Raw genomic sequence first — 21,039 nt, forward strand, 5'->3', positions numbered from 1 at the left:
AACTTGGTGGAGAAGTTGGCCGATGAGATTGCAGAGCCATTGGCCATTATCTCTGAAAAATCATGGCGATAGGGGGAGGTCCCGGATGACTGGAAAAAAGCTAATGTAGTGCCCATCTTTAAAAAAGGGAAGAAGGAAGATCCAAGGAACTACAGGCCAGTCAGTCTCACCTCAGTCTCTGGAAAAATCATGGAACAGGTCCTCAAGGAATCAATTCTGAACCACTTAAAGGAGGGGAAAGTGATCAGGAACAGTCAGCATGGATTCACCAAGGGCAAGTCATGCCTGACTAACCTAATTGCCTTCTATGATGAGATAACCGGCTCTGTGGATGAGGGGAAAGCAGTGGATGTGCTATTTCTGGACTTTAGCAAAGCTTTTGATACAGTCTCCCACAGTATTCTTGCCAGCAAGTTAAAGAAGTATGGGCTGGATGAATGGACGGTAAGGTGGATAGAAAACTGGCTAGATGGTCGGGCTCAACAGGTAGTGATCAATGGTTCCATGTCTAGTTGGCAGCCGGTATCAAGTGGAGTGCCCCAAGGGTCGGTGCTGGGGCCGGTTTTGTTCAATATCTTCATTAACGATCTGGAGGATGGTGTGGACTGCACCCTTAGCAAGTTTGCAGATGACACTAAACTGGGAGGAGTGGTTGATACGCTGGAGGGTAGGGATAGGATACAGAGGGACCTAGACAAATTAGAGGATTGGGCCAAAAGAAATATGATGAGGTTCAACAAGGACAAGTGCAGAGTCCTGCACTTAGGGTGGAAGAATCCCATGCACTGCTACAGACTAGGGACCGAATGGCTGGGCAGCAGTTCTGCAGAAAAGGACCTAGGGGTTACGGTGGACGAAAAGCTGAATATGAGTCAACAGTGTGCCCTTATTGCCAAGAAGGCTAATGGCATTTTGGGTTGTATAAGTAGGGGCATTTCCAGCAGATCGAGGGATGTGATCATTCCCCTCTATTCAGCACTGGTGAGGCCTCATTTGGAGTACTGTGTCCAGTTTTGGGCCCCACACTACAAGAAGGATGTGGATAAATTGGAGAGAGTCCAGCGGAGGGCAACAAAAATGATTAGGGGGCTGGAGCACATGACTTATGAGGAGAGGCTGAGGGAACTGGGATTGTTTAGTCTGCAGAAGAGAAGAATGAGGTGGGATTTGATAGCTGCTTTCAACTACCTGAAAGGGGGTTCCAAAGAGGATGGATCTAGACTGTTCTCAGTGGTAGAAGATGACAGAACAAGGAATAATGGTCTCAAGTTGCAGAGGGGGAGGTTTAGGTTGGACATTAGGAAAAACTTTTTCACTAGTAGGGTGGTGAAGAACTGGAATGGGTTACCTAGGGAGGTGGTGGAATCTCCTTCCTTAGAGGTTTTTAAGGTCAGGCTTGACAAAGCCCTGGCTGGGATGATTTAGTTGGGTTTGGTCCTGCTTTGAGCAGGGGGTTGGACTAGATGACCTCCTGAGGTCCCTTCCAACCCTGAAATTCTATGATTCTATGAAGTCTCTCAAGGCTACCCAGGGAAAGGTTATAGTACTTGGGAGGGAGATATTCTGTGGGGGAAGTAAACAGAGTTTCCCAAATGACTCATAAATAATTTGAGTGGTGGCAGCAAAACCAGATCTAAGCTGGTAGTTAAGCATAGGGGTTCTCATGCAGGTCCCCACATCTGTACCCTAGAGTTCAGAGTGGGGAAGGAACCTTGACAGATATTGTATATTAATTAATTACCTATGTAAAATGCTGAGTTTTCTTCTTTGGAAAAATCATCAACATATGACACCCCCAGTGGCATAATAGGTGCTTCACCAATTCCACGTAAAAGGTTTCCCATCAGTACAAAGATCCACAGATAGGAGCTTGCTGCTTTTTCACATCCTGTAGGGAATACATATTTACATTTTTGGAAACAGAGCTTTCAGAAGAACTTATTTGCAACAGAAATGAAATGATGCCTTTTGAACAATGTGGAGAAAAACACCCATAATAGATTTAATTACTGTCTGTTTTCTTCATAATCTGCTATACCTCATGGGGTCCATTTTATAGCCAGCCATTCAAAAGAAAATCTTGGGTGTTCTGATGCAATATCATAATATTTTGACAGGATCCAGTGATACAATGAAAATTATCATTAGATTGCAAGGGGATGACATTTTGCTGGCCACAAAAATGTGGAGGGAGCAGTAATCTTGCAAGCAGGATGTCCCAATAACAGGCCTGATTGTGCAATGCTTACTCACATTGGTGAGCATTTACTCAGACAGGTCATCTCACTGAAGTCAAGGCACTTAAGTACATGTTTAACTTTGGGCACTGACTTAAGTGCTTTGCTTAATCAGGACAATGGGTATGTTTTCTCTGAATTTTCTGCCTCATACTTTAGTGGAATTACAGAAGGTTGAATATGTATGTAAATAACAAGAGGTTAGAATCTGGATAATAGGAGTTCTACACTTAGCTCTTTCTATTTTCTCCACAATATATATACATGGCTTCCATTAAATTTGGGGGATGGGATGGAGGGAAGAGGTGATTGGAGAATATGCTTCTTCTTAGTCATTTTAATATTATACTTCCCAATAAAAAGAGAAGATATAAAATGAAGTTAACCAAGACCGAGTCCAATCACAGAGCTTTTGCTTACCAGAATTTTTCAACTCTCTAGTCATTTCCATAGCATCTAAAGTTGGACGATGTAAAGGTAATACTAGAGAGCATGCTGATAAACTTGTAGAAGAGTTGTCCTCTGTAAGTTGTATTCTTTCATAATTATAACTGGAAAATAATGGTGTAAGATGTAGCTGAAATATAAATGACTCATCTTTTATGAAAATTGTACATAAAATTGGTGCTCATGGAATTACTTTGTCTATTATATGAAGGCAGAGTTGACAGATAAATAGCTGTGGCTTGGGTGTGTCACAGCTTAGTGCTTCTCCAAAGAGAATTGATAGCTGTTGATGCACCTTCATATGGGACTGTAATGCTGTTCCCTTGCTAAGAGATGTGAATGGTTGCACATCCCTTAAGCCAACCCTGGACACAGGAATTTTAAATTCAGTTGTGACCACTCACATTCCAGTGTCTGGAGTGGCTGCACATTCAAATAGCTGTATGTTTTTATCTAGAGACTTCATTCAGAGAAGTCAAGAAAAGACAGTGGGATGTTGTTGGTGTTTGGAGTGTTCAGGGTTTCCACATGCTGACAGCCAGGTTGTTATTTTTACAGCATCTGGGAGTTAGTATAGTACAGTGGTAGCTTCTAATAATGTGATGAAAGACAATATGGTCCATGGCTTGTGGCCACCCTCCCTCTGGCTATTACATTTGCATTGTGGGGAAAGGTCATACAGCACCCAGAAATTAGTTATTTCTGGCAGCTGCATTCGGTGACCATTGAAAAAGAGGACGGTTCCATCAGGATCTGTTGGCTAGTTCTAGATCCAAGTCACATTCTCTGAACATGGAGCTCTGGCTGCCCCTGTACCACAGAACCAGGTAGGCTCAGAATAGAGCCTTCAGTAAGTCAGAGAGTCAATGAATGCTAAAATATCATGCCCTACCCTGCTACTGAAACCATCCAATCTTTAGGGGAAACTTTAATTTGTCAAACCAGTTCTTCAGCTTTTATCTCAAGTGTACTGAAGAAAATATGCTTCAGAAGTTGGAGTCTAAATGGTGCATAATGTAATAATCAGCCATATTTACCGTCCCATTAGGAAATGAGGCATCACTGATAAAAATGTTCCAAATGACATGATGAGACATCCAGCAGCAATTACTTTGGGCCGGTGAACCTTTGACCCAAGATAGCTCACCAGTATCATCACCATTAAGTTACCTGAAGAGATATAAACAAAGCTCCTATGAGAATAGCTGCTTTTAAACAAATTGTCCATTAAAATGCTCATCCTTTTTACTCCCAAAGGGAAATATACAGACCTATCTCAAAGCTGCCATCAATGATGCCGACAACTGACGATGAAATTTCAAATCTCCTTTCAATTTGAGTTGACATACTCTTCATGTAGCTTCCAGAAAATCCTTTGGCAAAAAAGGAGAATGCTAGTGCCCCAAGAAATATCTGAAGAAAAGGAAATGAAGTTGATTAAGAACCATCTTTCCTCAGTGATTGGATGGCTCAGGGGACTGGCAACGAAATACAGACACTAGATGTGTTGTTTGGGTAAAACCTCCTTTCAGTTGTTTTCCTTCAGTCAACAGATTTTACTTTCTAATTAGGCTGACCTTCAAACTCTCATGTTTTGCAATGAAATATGTTGAGCTTCAGCTCCACTGTTTCTATGTGCAATCTGAGAAGGGCTGCTAGCCACAGGGGGGAATGCATTCCCTGCCTACATTTTAGTCTTTGCTGTTGCTTTTCCTGACAAGGGTTTCCTGTGTAAAGCTATTTAAATACAATAATAATAATAAATGTAACCATAGTTACTGTTCTTATTACCACTCTGTATATTTCTAATACACTCATTTCCAAGATTCAGCCTGATCCAAAGCCCACTGAAAACTTCCATTGACTTCATTGGGTTTGGGCTCAGACCATAAAGCAGTAACATTTCCCGAACTTTAATAAATAGTGTGAAGTACTAGCACACTGAACTCAGTGAATATTGATAAAAAGTCAAACCACAGTTCTCAATGTTTTTTAGCAATTAAAGGTTGAGCTGTGGTCTTTATACCTTTAACTTTGAAAAATAAGGGTACATTCTCTTGACAGGAAGTGGCCCAATACTTCTGTCCAGGAAAGGTGGATTGTCTTTAGATTGGTCAGGAATCATTCTTGTTTCCATGGTGTTGCTCTTCTAGATTGGATATATAAGTCTTCCTGTTTGGAAAAAATTGTGAGTTACTATTTATATGGCAATCACATAATATCTGTTGTGGAAGCCAGTAAATAATTAACAAGGTTTTGAAGAGATCTTAATGAATGTTAGTTAGCATGAGTTAGGTTAACTGTGACCCTGGTGACATGAGGAAGCAAGATAATGTAAGACAGAGTGAATTGTGTGAAAGTTATTACGACCTTGCAATATGCAGTCTTGCAGTCTTGTTTTTCTAGTGAGATAGCAGAAAAGCTTATGTATAAACAAAATGTATTTGTTGCTTTTTACTGTCTGTATTATTGCTAGAAATTGTCCGAAACAACGGTATAAAGGCTTGATGTAATTGTTTACCAGTTGAGAGACCTGTCCAGGACTGGGGTGACCCTGTGTCCTATGGCACTCTCTCCCTCCATGGTAATTACTGGAGAAATAATAAAGAATTTGATTTTGCTGCACCCAAACAAAAAGCGAGAACTGAGTTTTTCTTCGACAATTTGGGGGCTCGTCCGGGATGGCAACGCCCACGGACCCACAGACGGCTACTACGGATCATTCCCCTTCGAACCCCATGGCGCCACATGAGAGGTATGAGACCTTTTGAAATCTCTATTGGGGTATCGGAGGAGGACTTTCCGTGAGGACGTCTGTCTCTGTTGGGCTCACGCCATCTGAACTTATTGACTGTGCAGCAGGATCAGATGCAAAGTGGTATTGGGGAGAGGCCCCAATAAGGTTAGTTTATAGCAGTACTGGGAACTGCTGAGTTGGCCAAGGGAAATGCATAGGTAAATGCATTAGAATGCACCGGTGCTGAGGGGTTTTTACCGCCTCAAGAGGGGTTGTCATACCGCCTCATGGTATTGGTCCGGACCAGGTAAAGATGCATCATGGTTAAAAAAAAAAAAAAAAAGAGATAAAAAGGTTAAAAAAAGGGTTTAAAAAAAAAAAAAAAAAAAAAGGAAGAAAAAGAGGCCTTGGTGTGTGTGTGTGTACACCAGTATGAGTGGCTGTTACCGGGCTAGCCCGGTAACTAGTGGATCTTTAGGAGATCCGACCCACGGTGGGCTGACTCAGCCTGGCATAGTCCGGCGAGGAAGCTGCCTGGGTCTAGGGGTGTGTGAACCCATCTTCCCTCCCCTTTCCCTTCCGTGTGGGCTACTGACAGTCTGATCATCTTCTTGGTTTTTGAGCCGCTAGCACGGACAGGACACCCTCTCTGTGTGTGTAAGTGGAAAATGGGTAAGGGACAGTCTAAATATTCCACCTTACCCCCTAAGGGTGCCCCAGCATATTACATGTACGTACATTATGGTCCTAAAACCTGCAGGTATTTAAATGATTGGAATCTGTACACGCGTGAAAAAAAATTCATTTAAACAATGCCCATTAGAAGGTACCTTCAATCTAGATAAGATCATATATCTCAGTGGAGCTTTAATCATAGAGAAAAACCTCTGACACAGTGTGAGCAATTTGTCTAGGAACGGGTTAATTTGAAATTCGGCTTAGCCCTGAGATAAAGGAGAAGTTGTTTTGTGTTCAAGGTCATGAATTAGTGCGGACTATGCTAAGTGCCAAGAAAACTGCTTTCAGCCCCAGCTGCTTATGGAAAATAGAGGCACTACATGTTACAGAATTGGAATTATATTTGCAAAGCTTAACTTCCCAGTGAGACATGTGTGAGTATTAAAGTGGTTTAAGGCTTGGAGCATTCATATTTTTCCCGAGTGATGAGGGAGCATTCCCAACACTCTCCATTGTTGTTTTATTATTTTTAATGAAGCTTTAAAATTTGATTATATGCTCTGTCGGTCTGATCACCTGACATGAGGGATAAATTAGTAACAGGAATTTGTCACAGTTTGGTGAGCAATTAAGAATGGGGGGCACTGTAGAATTTACACCATCTATCTGTTTTACCCTTGTTAGTTTATGTTTGCTTTGTTTGGTACTGTTGCTGTTATGTGTTAAGAATAGCATGATTATAGGTGAGCTCTAATAGAGTAAGGAAACACTATTTGGTTTTGGTGCACTATTTAGCTTTGGCTCTGTTTTGTTTAACCGGTTACTGATGTTTTTCTGCTCTGTTCATTTGGGCGTTAGGTGTGTGAGCGGAACTGAACTTCTCGTTCGTAATTCCTCAGGGTGGAAGCCATGTGTGCGATGAAGCTCTGAGGTTGTCCTGAGATTTTTACAGTCCCGCCCCGTAGCGGACAATGTAATAGAAGTAGGAAAAATCTGGCTTAGACTGTAATTTTCTTCGCTCTCTGTGTAATTTTCTTTTCTGTTTAAGTGTCAGCAGACAAATGGGTGGGTCTCTGGGTAGACCCCTAAAGGGGTTTGGATTGTGTGTTAAGTAAATGGCCTTTACGCAATGGCCATGTATTTTTGCCCAGGTGGCAAGCCTTACTAGGGAGGACTCAGGTAGTCTTGTGAGTAAAAATGTTTTGGGGAAAAGACCAGAAGGGTGGGGGCTAGTTGAGTAGCCCACCCTCCTAGCTAAGAACTGGTTGTGGAACAAGCTCGTGTCCATGGACGGGACGATTCAGTGAGGAAAAAAGGATCGGGCCCAAGCGGACAGGCAACAGACAAAGAGATTTGGAAAACAGGTTGGAAACTTTTGAGGGTGTAGTGGAAAGAAGGAGTAAGTGAATATAAGCATGAGGATTTCAAATACTCAAGAGGATATTTGGAATGGTGATTTGAGTTGATAAAAGTGGCTGTTGGAAGGGAAAAGCAAGTGATTTTTAAGAGAACAGTTTTTGGTGTCTATGAAATGTTTGTAAATAAATTCAGGCAAAGAACTTATTAGATTGCAATCATTTGGCTATGAACAATTTTGTTAAATCAGTTGAAGAATGTATACAGTGCTATGTAATGAGAATTTTATTAGGCTCTACAGGCACTATAAGTGGTGATGTTTTCTTTCAGTGTTTAAAAGCAGGAGTTAAAAGAAATAAAAAGCAAGCCAGAAATAATCTGTGTTACTGCAAATTAACTAACTGATAAAGTAAAGGCCGCTGAAACCAAGGCTGTCTAAGAAACACATACGAGAAAATATGGGGTAATTCCTCTGTTTTGCCTAGAATCAACAAGAGTATTTGTATATTTTAAGTATTTAATTGCCCAGACGGGGTGGACCTCTGTTTTTGTCTTTCAGATAATCAAAGAAAACTAATGCCAGCTGCACAGCATTCAACGTACCTTGATTTACTGGCACAGTAAAAAATTATGTTGTGTGTTCTATGTTCTGTCTTGTTGTGTTTTTTTTCGTGGCCAGAATTGTTGTGTTTAATATTTTCATGAGATGGTCTGATTTGATATCAGGCGGAAATGTTGGACTGAGATGCAGATACTTGTTTTGTTCGATTTAGAATACAAAGTGTTTGGTTACATCAGAAAATGTGATATACTAAAGTCTAATACATTTTCTTAAGTAAGGGAAAGAAACTACATTGGCCAAATCTTTTAATTGAGAATTGTTGTTAAAATTTGCATACTGACAGTCTTTGGAAGCGAGGACATGAAAGGTTGACCCACTCCCCATATTGTACAAGGGATCCTTCTGGCTACCTCAGACTTTTAGCCAGAGGGCTGGGGATGGTGGATAGCTATTGGCCTAGAAGTTATATTAAGTGAACTTCTCAAAGTGGGTGTGCTTGTCCTGGCTTGTTCTTCCAAAGTTCTGTAATAAGGTTATTTTAGTGAAAGGGTATATGTGGCATACATTGAATGATAATACTTCTGTACTGTATGACAGTACTGTTTATGTGTTCATGATATGAAAAAGGTGTATAATTGAAGAGTAAAAGTTTCCTTTGTAGGTTAAAAAAGCCAAGTAGAGAATGGCTAACATGCGCTGGCCCCAGTCAAGGACACCGCTTGGCTGCCTACCAAGAAAAGGGGGGGGGGGAATGCTTGCTGCAGTTACACGAGATTGGTGTGCAGCCCACTCTCCTCCTTGGGACCTTTTGTAAATATTCAGATTGATTTTATTTAAATGTCTAAATGTTGTGGTTATGAATATGTATTAGTTTTAGTTGATGTATTTACCACTTGGGTTGAAGCTTTTCCCTGCAGGACAGTAGATGTCTTTGCTTACAGATTTTGTACCACGTTTTGGCATCCCTGTGACTATCAACAGTGGTCGTGGAACTCACTTTACTGGACAGATTGTGAAGGAGTTATGTGCAACTCACTGCCCTCACCACCCACAGTCTGCTGGGACAGTGGAACGCCGGAACGGGACTTAAAAAAAAATGAACTGGCCAAGATTTATGCTGAGACACACTTAAAGTGGCCAGATGCCCTTCCTTTGGCACTGATGTGTATGAGAGCCATTCCCAATCGAACAACTGGACTCAGCCCTCATGAAATTTGACAGAACACCCAATGCTGACTACCAACTGCACCCCCACTAACCCCAGCTCAGATGGACATTCATTTGCTGGATAACATAATGCTTAAATATTGTCAGGCACTAATGAAATGTGTTAAGTCTTTTTATACACAGGTGATGGAAGCACTACCAAAGGATCCTGTGCAACCTTGCCACTCGTTGGAACCAGGAGCCTGGGTCTACATAAAGATCCATCAGCGAAAGACTGCCTTGGCTCCATGCTGGAAAGGCCCTTTCCAAGTCCTGCTGACTACCGACACCGCTGTGAAGTGCCACAGACTGACTGCTTGGACCCAGGATTCTCACTGCAAAAAGACCCCTCCACATCAGAAGAATTTTCCTATTGATGATTAGCCTATTCTTTCTTCTAGTTCTACTGTGCTTCTGGACAGCAGGGAAAAAGCTCCCTTGTCCACTGACAGACCAACTGTGCCTTTAGACTTTTCTAGAAAAAGCACAGCTATTACAGGGTGATATGTGCTGGAAACCTCTCCCCTGTAGGATGCTAAACCTTGATTGTTTTGGGAAAGAAGAAGAAGCACTCACTCCACTGACATTGCCAAAGTCCAGGAATTCCTGACTGAAAAGGACATTGAGAACTGACCCTGGTGAAGAAACAAAGAATTACATACTGGCAGGAAGAAATTTGTGGGACCCATGCTTGGGACTGTGGTATTAATTGGATTTTGGGGTTTATTCTACAGGCTGCGCCCTGTGTTCTGGATAAATCCTTCAGTATGTATTGCCCTCCCTAATTGGATTTTAACTGACATTGCCCTTATCCAGTTTTCTACATACCCAGATTGCTCACAAGGGGCTGCCATTAGATTAGCACAATAAAAGGCATGGGTTATTTCCTCTGGACAAAAAGGGAATTGACCAGATCCCTGTGGGCTGGAGCCAATAGTGTAGTAGCCATTTGGACTATTCTTAAAGGCCAAGAACATAAGAAATTGGGGCAACTAGAAAAGGCCACTAGTCTTATTTTTGGAGCTCAGCTATCTTAAGTACAGGCTGAAGTTGGTGAGTTACATGTCATTTCCACCCTTAGTTCTATGACCCAGAAGGAGACTGACAGAGATGGTATTGAATATCACTGAGGCTGGGAAGGCATTGCAGTGGGATCTGGACCAGACTTGGCCCACTGCCCTTACAGACACGTCAGGAGTACCATCTGATCTGTGGTCATGAAGGCATACTTGGACACTTTCTGGATGGAAGTGTGGACATTCACAGTGCTCCTTCCAAGCATATGGACCAGTTAGGGGGTGTGGGCTCCCACATACCGAATCCTGCTGGGTCCATGGGGAGGATGCATGTGGAACTGAATTATTTACCGAGACATCTGGGAAATTAGACCACCTGGTATACCTACCTGATTTATAGACAGTACCCCTAGAATAACACCTGACAAGATATACATATTGATCTTACCACTGCTGCAGGCAATTATATCATTTACTGGCCTGCAGATAGAATGCAGATAGAATGCAGATAGAATGTTGCAGGTAGCTCTTAGATTTTAGGTATATTTTGATTGGACTAGAATAATGCCTGATCGGTTTCAAAATTTGCTTTCATTGTTACCAAAGGTTCAAAGAATCTCTGAATTGCAAGGGCAAATTCCCATGCTTTAGAATATATATCAAGATGGAAGGAATGCCTTTCATACAGCTTATAGAGTGTTTACTTTATGTACTAGGTATGATGTTTTGTGCTTTGTGTTCACGATTGTACAACAGCCCCATTATATTATTCCTATAGGATTGTTATTGTTTGTAGTGTTGTTAGTTAATTTAGGATTATATTATTGTTGTTGTTGTTGTAAATAACGTAAGAATAGCAATACCTTTCATGTTCATGCTAATCATGCATTGTCATTACGTCCCATGACGGTTGACATGTTTGCTGTGGAATCTGAAGTCCATGGTTTCATGCGAATTGAGAGTTGAAATTGTTTGTTGTACTAGAAGTACAAAAGGGGGGAGTGTGGAAGCCAGTAAATAATTAACAAGGTTTTGAAGAGATCTTAATGAATGTTAGTTAGCATGAGTTAGGTTAACTGTGACCCTGGTGACATGAGGAAGCAAGATAATGTAAGACAGAGTGAATTGTGTGAAAGTTATTACGACCTTGCAATATGCAGTCTTGCAGTCTTGTTTTTCTAGTGAGATAGCAGAAAAGCTTATGTATAAACAAAATGTATTTGTTGCTTTTTACTGTCTGTATTATTGCTAGAAATTGTCCGAAACAACGGTATAAAGGCTTGATGTAATTGTTTACCAGTTGAGAGACCTGTCCAGGACTGGGGTGACCCTGTGTCCTATGGCACTCTCTCCCTCCATGGTAATTACTGGAGAAATAATAAAGAATTTGATTTTGCTGCACCCAAACAAAAAGCGAGAACTGAGTTTTTCTTCGACACTGTTCAATATCTTCATCAATGATTTAGATAATGGCATAGAGAGTACAATTATAAAGTTTGCGGATGATACCAAGCTGGGAGGGGTTGCAAGTGCTTTGGAGGATAGGAGTAAAATTCAAAATGATCTGGACAAACTGGAGAAATGGCCTGAAATAAATATGATGAAATTCAATAAGGACAGATGCAAAGAACTCCACTTAGGAAAGAACAATCAATTGCACACATACAAAATGGGAAATGGCTGCCTAGGAAGGAGTACTGCAGAAAGGGATCTGGAGGTCATAGCGGATCACAAGCTACATATGAGTCAACAGTGTAACACTGTTTGCAAAAAAGGCAAACATCTTTTTGAGATATATTAGCAGGAGTGTTGTAAGCAAGACACAAGAAGTAATTCTTCCACTCTCCTCTGCCCTAATTAGGCCTAAACTGGAGTATTGTGGCCAGTTCTGCATGCCACCTTTCAGGAAAGATATGAACAAATTGGAGAAAGTCCAGAGAGGAGCAACAATAATGATTAAAGGTTTAGAAAATATGACCTATGAGGGAAGATTGAAAAAATTGGGTTTGTTTAGTCTGGAGAAGAGAAGACTGAAGGGGGACATGATAACAGTTTTCAAGTACATGAAAGGTTGTTACAAGGAGGAGGGAAGTAAATTGTTCTCGTTAACCTCTTAGGATAGGACAAGAAGCAATAGGCTTAAATTCAGCAAGGGAGGTTTAGGTTAGACATTAGGGAAAATGTCCTAACTGGCAGGGTAGTTAAGCACTGGAATAAATTTCCTAGGGAGGTTGTGGAATCTCCGTCATTGGAGATTTTTAAGAGCAGGTTAGACAAACACCCGTCAGGAATGGTCTAGATAATACTTTGTCCTGCCATGAGTGCAGAGGACAGACTAGATGACCTCTTGAGGTCCCTTCCAGTCCTACGATTCTAGGATTCTATTATTAAAAGCATGCATGGTGCTTTATAGACAAGTAAGATGACACTACCCTGCCACCAAATGTTTACTCAAGCTGTTCAGAGAAACTTCTAACCATATTCTGTCGAAATATGAAATTCCATTGAAATTAAACTACTTCAATTTGGGAAGAAGACCGAAAAAAAGATCCAACCATGTCAGAATGTTCCATTTCAACATTTTTGGAACAAAATGTTTTGATTTTTATATTAGTTTTCTTTTTTTAAAAAATTATATTATTTGATGTATCATGATATAATAAAAAATAAAAATCAACAAAACTGAATCAAAACATTTTGATTTTGTTGAAATGAAATGTTTCAACTGATCCAAAACCTTTGGGGAACTGGGGTGCGGGGAATTTTCTTTTTCAAAGAATTTGAAAATTTTCAGTTTTTGTTCCAATTCAGAAAATAGCCAAATTTCAAAATCTGAAAGTTCTTCATCAATGGAACTTTTGTCCTCAGCACAGCTGTAGTATATACAGATTAAAGGCATTATCCTGCAAAAATGTATGCACATGATGAATGCTAGTCTATTAACTTCAGTGGCACTACCTGTGTGAGTAAAATTACTCATGGGCATAAGTGTTTGCAGGATCAGGCCCAAAATTAGACAGATAATTATAAACAATAGCAGAGGTGGAAAGGAGACAACAAAACAAGGGGCACTGATATCCCAATCATAAGATACCATAGTGAACGATGCCCAAGCTAGATTGAAAAAAGCACACTGCTATTCAAGGAGTATTTTTCACAATATGATTCATGTGAGGCTAATACCTGGAAGCCTATTTTAATGTTGCTGTAAAACCTTTTTTTTTAAAGACTCAGATAGAAGGGTGCTCTTCACCAAATGGGATGGTCTGAGCTACCCAAATCAGGGGAAACTACAGTGAACCTGAAAGGAAATGCTGACCCAAAATCATAGAATCATAGGGTCTCACAGGGCTGGCCTTAGCATGAGGCAAACTGAGGTGGCTGCCTCAGGTGCCAGACTGTGGGGAGGTGCCACTAGGACCCAGAGTGTAGAAAATTGTGTCTGCTGCTGGTGCATATGTATTCTCTCTGCTCTAGATGCACAGAGATGGTGGAGTGCTGTGCTGGAGGAAGGAGGGCACAAGAGACATAACAGGCAGACAGGAGAAAAGGTGAGAGAGAATAACAGAAAGCAGCAGGAGCTGCAGAGAGAGAGGAGGAGGCGCCTCTTATTCTTATGTACCTCTCTAGCACCCCCAGGAGCCTAGACTGATTAACACCAGCTTCTCAGGGAGCTTCCTATTTCCTGCTGCGTCCCTGAACCCTGAACTTGAGGAGAACAGGCAGTCAGCTGAAGTAGTAGGAGCCAGTTAGGCCCTTAAGACACTGATATCGTCCCTCACTCAGGCCCTGCTACCAGCCTGCTTATTTGTCCCCTTCAACTGAGTGTTGAGAGCCACTACAGCTGGCACAGAACAGCAGTCATGAGTGAAAGAAGAAAACGCCCCTCTGGGGCAGCATGCAGAAAAAAAAGCAAGCAAAGGAAGCTTTTCTAGCTAAGCAGGAAGGAGCTCTCCTGAGATACATAGACACAAATGTTCACGGTGAACCTTCTGGCCCCAGTGAGGATGTGAGTGGTGAGGAGATGCCTGATCTTCCAGTTAGTCAGAGTGCAGGTGACCTGGCAGCTATTGCAGCATCCATATCTCCATCTCAAATGGATGTAGCCATGCACATTCCTGAAGAAAAGTGTAGATCAGAGAAGAGAGTGGTGGAGGCGCAAGAAACACCTGCTGCTGAGTTTAGTTCCTGAAGTCTAAATGATCCAGGACTGTGGACCCACTTGAGCAGTAGCCTGAGGGACTTCCTTGTACTGCATGGGTCACAGCAAGTGCAAAAACCTCATGTTCCCCAAAGACAATGCAAATAGAAGTTTCCATCCAACACATTACTGGCACGAAATCCCCAACGGTGACAAAGTGGAGAGGCCATGGCTTATGTACTCAAAAACTCAGAATGCTGCATACTGTTTTTGTTGCAAACTCTTCCAGTCTAATGTTCCAGCCACACTGAGTCCTACAGGAACAAAGGACTGGAAAAATCTGGCTAGAAATCTGGCATGCCATGAGAAGGCAGCAAATCACCAGAGAGCATTCCATAGGTGGAAAGAGCTTGAGATGAGACTACGGTTAAAGGCCACCATATATAATCAGCATCCAGAGAAGATTGCATCAGAGTCTCTTTACTGGAAAAATGTTCTGAAAAGGCTCATTGCCATTGTGAGAATGCTTGCTACCCAAAACCTAGCACTGCGTGGCACTTCAGATCAGCTGTATGTGCCAAACAGTGGAAACTTCCTTAAAATTGTGACGCTGATGGCTGAGTTTGATGCTGTACTCCAGGAGCATCTAAAAAGAGTCACCACCCAAGAAATGTACACACACCACTACCTTGGAAAAACAATTCAAAATGAGATCATACAGTTACTGGCAACAAAAGTCAAACAGAAGATTGTGGCAGATCTGAAGTCAGCAAGATATTACTTTGTTATTCTGGACTGTACACCTGACATCAGCCATATGGAAAAAAAAGGCTTTAATGGTGCATTTTGTAACAACAACAGAGCCTAGTGAAAATGTTCCTGCAATGGTGACTGTCAGAGAGCATTTTCTAAAATGTATTGACATTGATGATACTACAGGGACTGGTATGACAAATGTGCTTCTTTAAAAGCTGGAAGATACAGGAATTGTGATAGCTGACATGAGAAGTCAGGGCTACGATAATGGTGCCAATATGAGAGGAAAGAACAGAGGAGTGCAGACATGGATCCGAGAGTTAAACCCTCAAGCTTTCTTTCTCCCATGCAGTTCTCATTCATTGAACTTGGTGGTCAGTGATGCAGCATCAGCTTCTAGTGAGGCTGCAGAATTTTTTAATGTAATTCAAAGCATCTATGTATTTTCCTCTGCATCAACTCATCAATGGCAAATTTTGAAGCAACACCTGGGAACATCCTCTTTGACACTGAAACCACTGAGTGCAACACAATGGGAAGGTCAAGTGAAGGCGATAAAGCCTATCAAACACCAAATTGGGAAGATACATGCAGGGGCGGCTCTAGGAATCCCGCCGCCCCAAGCAGGGCGGCGCGCCGCCGGGCGCGCTCTGGCGGTCGCCGGTCCGTGGCTCCGGGGGACCTCCCGCAGGTATGACTGCGGAAGGTCTGCCGGAGCCGGCTGCCGCCCTGCCGGGAAAATGCCGCCCCAAGCACGCGCTTGGCGTGCTGGGGTCTGGAGCCGGCCCTGGATACATGATGCCATAGTTGCCATTATGGAGGATAATGCTATGACAGGAACTGTTCATGGGAGAACAGTGGCATAGGGAAATGGAATCACCAGAAACATACATAACTTCAAATTTCTGTGTGGCTTAGTGTTGTGGCATGACATACTGTTTGAAATAAATGTTGTAAGCAAGAGACTCCAAGGTGTTGACCTTGGTCTATCTGGAGCAATGGAACAACTGGACAAAGCAAAGTCATGCCTACAGTCTTACCAGTCAGATGAGGGATTTCAAAACGTTCTGAAGAGTGCACAGAAGTTAGCAGAGGAATGTCACACTGAAGCTATTTTCCCACCCATGCAAGAATACAAGTGTCATCGAAGAAGACGACATTTTGATTACAAGGCACAGGATAATCCCATAAGAGACCCCAAACAACAATTCAACGTTGAATTCTTCAACCAGGTGCTAGATTGAGCAATACAGTCAGCTGAAGAACATTTCATGCAGCTTAAGGCACACAACATATTATATATTGTTGTACGATATTCCAAAACTCCTCACTATATCTGAAGAAGACCTACACCAGCAATGCAGGGCACTAGAGACAGTGTTGACACACAACATGTGTGATATTGATGTGAGTGATTTAGGTAATGAACTGAAAGCCCTTTCAAGATACATTTCAGCAGGATCAACTCCAAAGGCTGTTATGGAATATATGTGCACAAATCAGATGACTGTGCTCTTTCCAAATGCTTTTGTGGTTCTGCGCATATTTCTAACACTTCCTGTAACAGTTGCCAGTGGAAAACGCAGCTTCTCCAAGCTGAAGTTAATAAAAACACATCTACACTCCACAATGACGCAGGAGAGGCTGGTCGGCCTTGCAACCATCTCAATAGAGCATGAGCTGGCCCAGACTGTGGACTTTCAGGAAGCAGTTCAAATCTTTGCAATCAAGAAGGCACGGAAAGCACCACTTTGATTATTCAAACAGATAAAAATGCCAGTGTTTACTCTACAGACAAGAAAAGTTACATTTGCTGTTCAGGTGTTTGAAAGTTAAGTGTTACTTACATTTTTTGAACAAGGCATTTTAAGTTGTTAGTTCTCCTTTATTGGGGTAGGTAGCAGAGCAGTGCCATGAGAGTAGAACAGGAAGAAGGCAGAATTGAGACCTTTCAAAGTTTTGGCCCAAGCGAGGGGTTATGGGAGCGTCATTTAAGCTTCCCGCCTCAGGTGCCAAACCTGGGGTTTGATGAGTATTTTACCAAGTAACAGAGTTTAGGGACAAATTCTTTGCTGTAACACCACTGAAGTCTTTTGAACAGTGCTAATTTGTACCAGTAGAGCATTTGGCCCGTGACACTTTTATCCATCTCCTGTATCTTAAATATACACAGGTCAAGGGTCTGATTTCAGAGATGCTACATTCTCATTAGGAGGATTTTTCAAAGGTGGCCCACTGCAGGCACAGTAAGGAAATTCAGTGCTTAGTTTTGGCTACATAATGTCACATGGAACTTTCAGACTTTGCTGTAGGCAGAGTTCACAGGGGTGAGGCAGTGTGGGATAGTGGACAGAGCACTGGATGGATACCTGGGTTCTATTCCTATCTCTGGCCTGTTGGGTGACTTTGGACAAGTCATGTTTTCCTTCTCTATGCCTCAGTGTCCCCAAAAGGGGATAATGCTACTAACTTCCCTTGAAAAGTGATTTGAAAATCGAAGGATGAAAAACACTATGTAAGTGCTAAGTATTATGATTATAATGCCATTTACAGATTAGCTGCTCTGGCAGCCTGGATCCATCACAAATTTGCCATGCAGCCCAATCTGGGCAACAATCAGGAGGATAATCAGTGCATATCTAACACACTACATGAGGACTATGCTTATATTCTTGGGCAGCAGCAGTCACAGCCCCCTGCTTTTTAGTCATTCGTGGGAAGTACCAAGGAATCGATCATGCAATTGCTGACATGGGTATGCAGCCTGTCTCATTGACAGCAGGAGTATCAATTGTGAAAACTACCTATTTTCAGATATAAGAGACAGGCACAATGATAATTATGAAGAATGGAAGTCTGTGATTTGGAAGGGGACCAGGATTCTGCATGGCAGAAGGCATTTGGGGAAGGCACAGGTCCACAGAGAGAGGGATTTTCAAAATGCAAATTACCTGAAAATGCCCATCTGCCTGCTCTATTCACCAGCACCTCATTGTCATATGGAAAAGATTCATTAGCATATGCTAATAGAGTTTGTGCACTCAGGATAGTGTAAGGGAAAATCAGGGACATTTCCAGAAAGGTGCTCAACACTCCAACACACACACATCGTGACTGATTCAACAGAAGTACTGAGCATAGAAAGTTCTGCATGGATCCTGGAGGTGATTCCGGACATTGTAATGCCAGTGAGGATAAGAACTCCAAGAAAGATGAGAGATGAAGTTCTAGCTTAATGAGGGCAAGAATGACAGCACTTATCTGTCTGGGGAGGAACTTATCTGGGGGGGAGGGATAGCTCAGTGGTTTGAGCATTGGCCTGCTAAACCCAGGGTTGTGAGCTTAATCCTTGAGAGGGTCACTTAGGGATGTGGGGCAAAAATCAATACTTGGTCCTGCTAGCAAAGGCAGGGGGCTGGACTCAATGACTTTTCAAGGTTCCTTCCAGTTATAGGAGATAGGTATATCTCCTATCATTATTGTTATCATGGATGTTGCACACAGGGATGTATTTTATGGGTAAAGAACTCATTAGGTCCCTGCTGCCCACACGTATAATTTTCTGCTTCCCTTGTATAAATGCTGAAGTCTTATCCTAAACCAAGACCATTGCTGTCCATGCATACGACAGGCATGTTGAGGGCATGAAGTATTAATGGCATGAAAATTGGGAGAAGCTCAGTGATAGGTTGATTTGGAAACCACTAGAGTTGTGTCTGATAGGGGAGGGCCTTGCCCTAAATCTGCTCTTTTAGGACCTCAGATTAATTAGCACTTTGCTGCTGCATTTCTACCAAAACCTTTTGCTCCACCCAGTCCACCACGCCATACTACCCTGGCACCGTTCCTCTAAGTGCCCAGTGCACCCATCCCTGGCTAGTAGGGCACAGTCTGTAGTGTGTTCCCTCTTTCAATCACTGCCCTGCCCTGCTCCCTGAACTCTCTTCAGTTGCGGATTGCCTAATGTCTTTAGCATATGTGTGCTCCTGTTTGGTTTCTCCTCTAGTCTGTGTCACTGACTCTCTCCTGCACAGAGAGCCACACACTCACCATCAGACCTATTGGTTGTTCCCTGCCTTGCCCTTCTGTGCCCTCACACAGGAGGTCATCACAGCCTAGCAGCTACCCTACTGAACCCCTCCCTGACCACCTCAGAGCGTGGCTCACCAGGATGTCCTGCGATGAGAGTCTATGCTATCTGTTCTCTGTGTATTGAAATTATTAACATGATGGTTTGTGTTTTTTCAACTAAGGTGTCACTTCTTGGTGTTGTATACGTAGCCTTAATTTTTCTAGGTTCTTTATATTTCACTCTAACAGCCATTGCTCAGGGTTATCCAGGCCAGTCACCACTGGGCCCTTTCATGAGGCCTAGCCAATTTCCACCATGTTCCTTCTTGCCTGCTCTTTCAAAAGCGCCCTTGGAGGCTGTTCCAGTCATAAGGATGTTCACAGGCCTGCTCTGGCAAAGGGAGAAGGATATCGGTGCATTAACTTGCTCCTGCTAACTTAGTCATGCCCTTGCCATGAGTAGAACAGCAGCACCTGTTTCAGATCCTGGTAATCATTTTGGGGCTTCTGAAAATTCAGGATGACTGACCAGCCCCTTAACCATGTCCCTCTTCCATTGCATTGTTCTGGTCTCCCAGCCCAGCGGTGACTTATCTGAAAACTCCAGGAGTGCCCAGAAAGGCCAAAATTCACATCTGAGCCACCCAAATCTCCAATTTCAGCAGTACTAGCTTTGGGAAATGTTAGTTTTAATGGCAATTGAAGAGGTGCTAATCATTAACAATTAGATATCAAATCCAATAAGCATTCACAGTTTAGATCATTAATGTATTGTGTGTTCAAGCCTAATCTAGTCTTAATGAGTCTTGAGCTGAAAAATGGAGTTCTCTAAAGCAAATGAACTTTGTGCCCTCTTATCTTTTGCTGACGATTAACTGTGTACAATATCTGACTCCTTTAGATAAATATCATTTAAATTGCATGACCGGATTTTCTTCTCTAAATGTTTAGTGTTATACTGTTAGACTAAGGATTCATCTTTAAATGATAACAAACAGTAAACTCTATGTAAGCATTTTCCTGCTCTTCTTAGTGATATTTTCAGTGAGCAATGTGTAATAATAGGAAACCTGAGAAACTATTGAATCACTTGTGTAAACAAGTTTTTAAAATAAATCTGTGAAAATACCAGCTGTCCACAATCATTGTCCTTTTGTAAAAAAAAGTATATTTCGGCTTTAGTTATACTCTACCTTTGTATTTTGTGGATTTAAATAGTCTCTTCCATGTTTTTGTGGATTTAAATAGTCTCTTCCATGTTTAAGCAAAACCAACAAACAAACCCAGTGTTACTTAGTGCTAAATAGTTTTCCTCTTTCCCCCCCATATGTAGCATTTAATCATTAAAAAAGTGGGGTGGGAGAGAAACTGAGAAAGAAAGAGTGAGAAAGAGAACTTACTTGTGTCACTTCTGTGTCAGACCCTTTCTTCTCAGTGCTGGAGAGCTTTTGGGCAGGATGCCAGTGTAACGTCACGGCAGGAGGGCTGCCTTCTTTAAAAGGTAGAGGATACTCCACATTCCTAAACCTCCGTGTTCTTTTTTACTGTGATTTCAAAACTTTTCCAAAGCAGCTGAGGCAACAGGTTTTCAAAAAAAAGGCAGATTTCTTGCAGAGTCACTAATTTGGCATTCTGCCTTCTAGAGAGCAGCTGGTACCAGCCTCTCCCAGAAGAAGGGGGAAAAAAAAGTTTTCCTCATTTTTTTTTAACAGAGTAAATGCTAAAGCTGGACTAAGAACCTTTCACACTGAAAATCTGATAGCTGTTTGGTGGCCTGTGTGAAAGGAATTTGAGGGTAAAAGCTCTGTTTCTAAATGAGTATCCACATCACT

General features: G+C 42.1%; 1 protein-coding gene across 1 annotated transcript in view; it reads right to left on the reverse strand.

The window, feature by feature from the left end:
• LOC123352671 (solute carrier organic anion transporter family member 1C1-like) overlaps window positions 1–20,746 on the reverse strand; it is a 47,639-nt gene extending 26,893 nt beyond the window's left edge. The window contains exons 1-6 of the mRNA XM_044993109.1: window positions 20,608–20,746; window positions 4,711–4,856; window positions 3,956–4,097; window positions 3,722–3,854; window positions 2,658–2,788; window positions 1,742–1,888 (exon numbers count right to left, since the gene is read on the reverse strand). Of these exons, the coding sequence (XP_044849044.1) occupies window positions 1,742–1,888; window positions 2,658–2,788; window positions 3,722–3,854; window positions 3,956–4,097; window positions 4,711–4,821 (664 nt within the window). The 5' untranslated portion in view covers window positions 4,822–4,856; window positions 20,608–20,746. The remainder of the gene's footprint in view (window positions 1–1,741; window positions 1,889–2,657; window positions 2,789–3,721; window positions 3,855–3,955; window positions 4,098–4,710; window positions 4,857–20,607) is intronic.
• Between the last annotated feature and the right edge of the window lie 293 nt (window positions 20,747–21,039).

Source organism: Mauremys mutica, chromosome 1 (assembly GCF_020497125.1).
Source record: "Mauremys mutica isolate MM-2020 ecotype Southern chromosome 1, ASM2049712v1, whole genome shotgun sequence".
Lineage (NCBI taxonomy): Eukaryota > Metazoa > Chordata > Testudines > Geoemydidae > Mauremys > Mauremys mutica.